Genomic DNA, 7,017 nt, shown 5'->3' with positions numbered 1-7,017 from the left:
TGTGGTGAGTCGTCATTTTCATGCACTTTGAATTTGCGTTGTATCGTATTTTGAAGGCATTAAACATTACCAGAGCGATAAGAGTGTTGCGACCAGATTAGACGCTCCTTGTGTTTATTATTATATTTCGAAAACACCACAGTTTTCATGCAGCTCATACCATATTATTTTGTTGTATTAATTCGCCACACCTTAAATGCCGGTCCCTGAAAATATTGTCTGACTTTAACCGGTCCGTGGGGCAAAAAAGGTTGGGGACCCCTGATCTACAGTATATTCACTGACAATTAAATGACCATGTGAATAAAAATCAGCCATCTCTGGCTACATCTTGTGCCTCAAATTAGATTTCTAACTGGGCAAAATACTAGCATACAGAAGCAGAGGAAATCGAGCTCAGAGAGCAGAGACGATTCAGGAGCAATGCGAAGCTAGCAACGTTTCTGCCCGAGAGGCACATTTATCACCTCTTTTGAGCTTTAATTGACTGTACATTCCAAAAAATAAAACTCCAAACCGATTGCATTTATGGTCATGGTAACACTGCATTCCGAATGAGCATGCAAGGAACATAGCAGCCGCAATGTCGCAAGCCTATTATTGCTAGCGCTGCTAATTTGTGGATACAAGATATGTGCTCCACAACTACAAATTTTCATCATCACATGCCATTATGTATGCCCATGTGTAACAATCGTGCTCATGCACATTTAGTGAGGGGCGTCAGAGACTTGCTAGCAGTTTTAACACTAACCCCCGCCTCGCCCTTTTAAATGAGTCGACTCAGTACTTTTACTTTAAAATATACCGTACTTACTGAAATATAGAGTGTGAGTTTGTAAGCCACCTGTGGTGAGCAGAAGACAGAGGACACATAGAAGATGGAACTTGCGTTACCTTCAAAAGCAGCGGGTCAATGCCGATGATGCGTGGTTTTGGAATAGGTGGCCAAAAGAAGTTTTTCACTCTGCATGGTGAAACAGTAGGATGCCAGATTTAAGGGAAAGGTACAGGGGAGCTTTTCATTGCACATGAAGAAAAGGAATGTGAATTCTCACCTCACACATTGTGGAATGACACACACAGAGAAGGCCAAGATCGCCATCATGCTGATGGTTGTCACCAGAATCACCATGATGAGTGTGTCTGCTTCAATGAAGGGAACAAAGTGAACAAGATCAGAATCAAAAGACTTTTACTTACAACCTAAATTCTAATTTTGGCGAATTAAATTATTAAACGATTAGCTTATTTCCAACAGTTTCCTGTCTTCATTTTGTAGTCTTGTTAGTTTATGCTCAAATATATATCAAAATGCTTTGCTGATATTGCCTCTCACCTAATAACATCCATCCATCCATTTTCTAATCCGCTTATCCTCACGAGGTTCGCGGGCAGGCTGGAGCCTATCCCAGCTGTTTACGGGCAGTAGTCGGGGGACACCCTGAACTGGTTGACCCTCATAAAACACAACATTCTGTAAGGCCTTGCATGATCAGCCCGAATACTTAATATAATAATTGGCTGAAACATAATAGATTCTCTTTTATGAAAACAGTCAAAGTTGAAAGGCCTGGGGAACAAATGCAATAATGCCCATTCCCTGCTACCACGGCTGCTTGTAGATGGACGCTCACATCGGTGGGGACATCGTACCTGTACCTGCTTGTGCCCGAGAAGGAATGTTCATCAGCAACGGCTGGCTCCACTTGCTCCACAAGCCGTAGTTTTGCGAGCGGCACCGTACGCGAAGCACATAGTCGTTGATGGGAAGGCCGAGCAGCTTGACTTCAGGCTCTCGCAGTGACTGCTTAACCTGCAAGCCGGGGGACAAAACTCAGCTAGAAACCCCAAGAGCACTTTGCTATCTCTCCATTATATCTCTCGTTTACCTTCCATTTGTCAGGCTCGCTGACTTGTCTGTACTGCAACTCGTACACCAGCGTGATCCAGCCATATTTGAGGTCTGAGGGTCTCGGGTACGTCCAAGAGAGCAGCACGTCATGACCTATCTCGTCCCCGCCTGGATCCATCAACTGGTAAGTTAGGTTGACTGGAGCTTCGGTCTCAACTGTAAGAGAGGTAATAAAGCAAAAGACCTAATGTCCACAGGCTGGCTCAGTCCTGATCACCCTCAAATAGCAAAAATACATGTACAATTGATTCTTTTAAACCTTAAAAAAAATCTTGAATAAGTGGGAATAAACGGACATTGATTGGCTGCCATTATTTTGGGGCTTGTTTAGCCGAAGCTGTTAGGCTCCCATTGGAGTTGGGCGGGCTTAGTTAGTAAGCAGCGGTGAGGAGTGGAGAGGTGAAAATGGACCAGGATCTGAGAGTTCTCGGCACAATGAATAGAAAATTTACATTCCAAAAACGCCATGACGACAATAAAGGTAGAGTGTTGTGCCTAATTTGTAAGAAAGAGTTTGCGAACCACCGAAGCAGCTCAAATTTAGACTCCCACATCAATGCAAAGCACCTAGTCGCGAGTGCAGCCACAGCTAACGTTAGCACCGAAAGCGTTAGCAATATAGCAAGCAAGCCATACATAGCAAAGCTCTTCGGCAAACTAAACTCGAGAACACCCCACGTATGAGGCATAGTTGATGTGTCCTCTGTAGACTACTAGAAGTGATTGATGTTTATTTCATCACTTTTAGTTTGTCATGATGAACAGTGTTATTTCTGAAGTTCTAACTTACAGCACTGCGATTTAAGGGCCTGATTTATTTATTGTTTATTGTCTGAAGCAAGTTCAGTATTGAGTACTTGTATTGCTCAGAAAATTGTTCTTACTGTTTTTGATATGTTACCCTAAGCACTTTTTAAGGACCTAATGTTCTATTTTATTTTTATTTTGTAATTCTTTGGAGATTTACAAAAACAAACAAAACAGTGATATTCCCCCTCGTGGTCGAAGCGAAAGGTTGCAGGTAGGACTGTGACTAGTCTCAAATACAGCAGAAAGTAAATGGCTAGGACTGCATCCGTCCAAGTCTGCTGAAAAACAATAAAATACTTTATGCCACTTTTTCTTTTGTCTTTTGATCTGCCTCAATAATGTAACAAATTTAAAATGAAAATATGGGTTTTCTCAGTAATTTTAGATGAGATTAAAATATAGATTTTGATTAATTACAGATCTAATTAATTAATCGTAATTTTTTTAATCACTTGACAGGACTAATTGTTTCATTAGCAACCACCCTCTTTCATCTTTTCTCCTTTTGATGTGAAATTTCACCTCTTTTTCCTCCCTGATGGTTTTAGGTCAGAATTTGAATTTTTTTGTCCCTCCATCTGCCCTTTCTGACGAGCAATTCTTTTTTTCTTTACTTAGTCATATCATGAAAGGTGGAGAGTTTCGTTTGGGGAACCGGGCCTTTCAAGCTACATGGAACATTACTGGTAAATGCATTTCCACAAGTAGGTTAACACAGAAGCTGAGCGAGAATTCTCATTTGGTCAGTTCTTATCTGCCTTCTGGGAGCAGTTTCTCATGTCGCAAAGGAACAACACAGCCTTTGTCAGTCAGCTGACCACATTGTCTGTTATTTATAATCTAAATGCAGCCACAATCTAATGGTTGGCAAATACTTCTGTACGCATTGATAACGGTGGCACATCTTTATTTGCCCTTTACAATAAGCCCGCCTAAAGATGCTGTGTAAAGAAAAGCAGTCGCAACATACAGTTTGAGGTGTTACAAAAGTGACAGTACATTTCAAATCCAAACTGCAAGTGTTCTCCTTGGAAGTCATCCACCTGGAGTCTAACACACTTTCCCAGCCTTCTCAACCACACCTTCATGAACCTCTGTTATCCATGTCTTAAAACGGGTCTCTTTGAGCTTGGGAAAGAGGAAAAACCACCGGGTTGGGTGAGTACAGACAAGGGAGGTTGGTCCAGCAGGGCTGATGTTCTTCTCAGCCAGGAACTGTCAGATGTTGAGGGCATTGTGAGCAGCTGTGTTGTCATGTTGAAGCAACCATGAGTTGTCCTACCACTGCTCTCAACTCTTCTCATGCTCTGGATGAAGCAAAAGCAGCAGGATCTCTTTATGGGTGAGCTGGTTGATTGTCTGACCCACACCAAAGGGGAAAAGTCATACTGTAGTTTTCCTCATCCATTATAATTATAATATCAGATAGGCACTATGTACAATCTCTTCTTCCTCTCCACAAACATGTTTTGGAAATAGAATGTATTACATAACACATTAACACAAAACACAATCTGGTTACTCAGCATTGAAAACCTTCAAAGAACCGTGGTTGATAGTTTACAATGAAACCAAGCACATTGTGAACAGGGATGTGAAATCTGGGGCGCTTAGTGAATCATTAAGGGCCCATCGATGATGTTTGTTGACTGGGAGATAGAGACCTGAGGGGTATTTTCCCAATGACACATCACAAATGAAAATAGATTAACTATCATTACGTTATCTACTAGCTGGGCAGGGTCCCTCTTTTGCACCTTTGTGGACGGGAGAGGGAGGTGTTTCACTTCTGTCATCAGTTTCCGACTTTTGGAAGCCTTCCGATTCCAATTAAGATCCAGATGCCAATTGATGTCATGTTGGAACAGGCTTCCTGCTTCAGGGACTCGCAAAACTCCATTTCCGAATTTGATTCCGATTTTTTTTTTCTGAGAATCAAGTGGTGCATGATTCACAAAAACAACAACAAATGTCTTCTTGTCTCCACTGTTGTGGACCTCTTGATGGCAGAAGAGATGAAAGAAGTTAACTTGTTCCTTTAAACCACCAAATCCAATTGTGTTTGTGGTTCTGCGCATCTTGTGATCCGCTCAGCTCTCATTAGCTAAAGCAGCATCTTTCTTTTTGGCCTGGCCGTCTGCCAGCTTCTCCTCATCTTCCTCCTTTACGCTGGCATGTAATTTAGACTCGGGCAGTGGCGGGAGCTCGCTATAGACCGGTGGTAGGCACGGCACCAATTGCAGCCCATCTATGTCGTTCATGAGCTGCACACAGCTGTAGAGGTTCTGCGGGGGGCAGGTAGTAGAGAGGGCAGGTGGCGGTGCATTTGGCTGTCCCGTCATGCTGTAATTGCTCTCTGGCCACAGGGTTGGCGAGAAGGCTTGAGGAGGAGACATGCAGTATGCGCTTGGCATGAATGCTGTTGGAGGCTCGCTCACGAGTTGATGAAGAGTTGTGGTGGGTGCCAAGTCGTGTGGGATGGTGAAGGCATCCGTCACCTGGCTGGGTGACTTGGTGGGATTGGGGCAGTCTTTGGCCGTGGCGAGATAGATGTTGTCAGGGCTCACCTGCTCCCATACCTCGGTATCCAGGAAGCTGGGAGCTACGAAGCCATGGAAATTAGTCAGGTGGCGGTTGATTTCATCCAAGTTCCCCTTCTGAGGACGCAGAGTGGGAAGCAAATTGAATGGACATCAAAAAGTCTCTCAAGATGTCAGTGATGTTTTTTCATTCTTTCTTTCTCTCTCTCTCTGACTCACAGGAGGAGGAATACTTTGCAATAATCTACAGTATATTCACTGACAATTAAATGACCATGTGAATAAAAATCAGCCATCTCTGGCTACATCTTGTGCCTCAAATTAGATTTCTAACTGGGCAAAATACTAGCATACAGAAGCAGAGGAAATCGAGCTCAGAGAGCAGAGACGATTCAGGAGCAATGCGAAGCTAGCAACGTTTCTGCCCGAGAGGCACATTTATCACCTCTTTTGAGCTTTAATTGACTGTACATTCCAAAAAATAAAACTCCAAACCGATTGCATTTATGGTCATGGTAACACTGCATTCCGAATGAGCATGCAAGGAACATAGCAGCCGCAATGTCGCAAGCCTATTATTGCTAGCGCTGCTAATTTGTGGATACAAGATATGTGCTCTCTGTGACTATTTCCACAACTACAAATTTTCATCATCACATGCCATTATGTATGCCCATGTGTAACAATCGTGCTCATGCACATTTAGTGAGGGGCGTCAGAGACTTGCTAGCAGTTTTAACACTAACCCCCGCCTCGCCCTTTTAAATGAGTCGACTCAGTACTTTTACTTTAAAATATACCGTACTTACTGAAATATAGAGTGTGAGTTTGTAAGCCACCTGTGGTGAGCAGAAGACAGAGGACACATAGAAGATGGAACTTGCGTTACCTTCAAAAGCAGCGGGTCAATGCCGATGATGCGTGGTTTTGGAATAGGTGGCCAAAAGAAGTTTTTCACTCTGCATGGTGAAACAGTAGGATGCCAGATTTAAGGGAAAGGTACAGGGGAGCTTTTCATTGCACATGAAGAAAAGGAATGTGAATTCTCACCTCACACATTGTGGAATGACACACACAGAGAAGGCCAAGATCGCCATCATGCTGATGGTTGTCACCAGAATCACCATGATGAGTGTGTCTGCTTCAATGAAGGGAACAAAGTGAACAAGATCAGAATCAAAAGACTTTTACTTACAACCTAAATTCTAATTTTGGCGAATTAAATTATTAAACGATTAGCTTATTTCCAACAGTTTCCTGTCTTCATTTTGTAGTCTTGTTAGTTTATGCTCAAATATATATCAAAATGCTTTGCTGATATTGCCTCTCACCTAATAACATCCATCCATCCATTTTCTAATCCGCTTATCCTCACGAGGTTCGCGGGCAGGCTGGAGCCTATCCCAGCTGTTTACGGGCAGTAGTCGGGGGACACCCTGAACTGGTTGACCCTCATAAAACACAACATTCTGTAAGGCCTTGCATGATCAGCCCGAATACTTAATATAATAATTGGCTGAAACATAATAGATTCTCTTTTATGAAAACAGTCAAAGTTGAAAGGCCTGGGGAACAAATGCAATAATGCCCATTCCCTGCTACCACGGCTGCTTGTAGATGGACGCTCACATCGGTGGGGACATCGTACCTGTACCTGCTTGTGGCCGAGAAGGAATGTTCATCAGCAACGGCTGGCTCCACTTGCTCCACAAGCCGTAGTTTTGCGAGCGGCACCGTACGCGAAGCACATAG

At 43.1% G+C, this 7,017-nt stretch overlaps 1 protein-coding gene across 1 annotated transcript in view; it reads right to left on the bottom strand.

Moving 5' to 3' along the window:
• The window catches only part of LOC109528274 (prolactin receptor-like), a 23,791-nt gene that overhangs the window by 7,539 nt on the left and 9,235 nt on the right, over positions 1-7,017 (bottom strand). The window contains exons 3-6 of the mRNA XM_019890654.1: positions 1,893-2,071; positions 1,657-1,816; positions 1,059-1,149; positions 898-967 (exon numbers count right to left, since the gene is read on the bottom strand). Coding sequence (XP_019746213.1) covers positions 898-967; positions 1,059-1,149; positions 1,657-1,816; positions 1,893-2,071 — 500 coding nt within the window. The remainder of the gene's footprint in view (positions 1-897; positions 968-1,058; positions 1,150-1,656; positions 1,817-1,892; positions 2,072-7,017) is intronic.

This window comes from Hippocampus comes, unplaced genomic scaffold (genome assembly GCF_001891065.2).
Source record: "Hippocampus comes isolate QL1 unplaced genomic scaffold, H_comes_QL1_v1.1 scaffold174, whole genome shotgun sequence".
NCBI lineage: Eukaryota > Metazoa > Chordata > Actinopteri > Syngnathiformes > Syngnathidae > Hippocampus > Hippocampus comes.
Note: the sequence above shows the minus strand (reverse complement) of the source record. Positions and strands in the feature narration are given on the sequence as shown.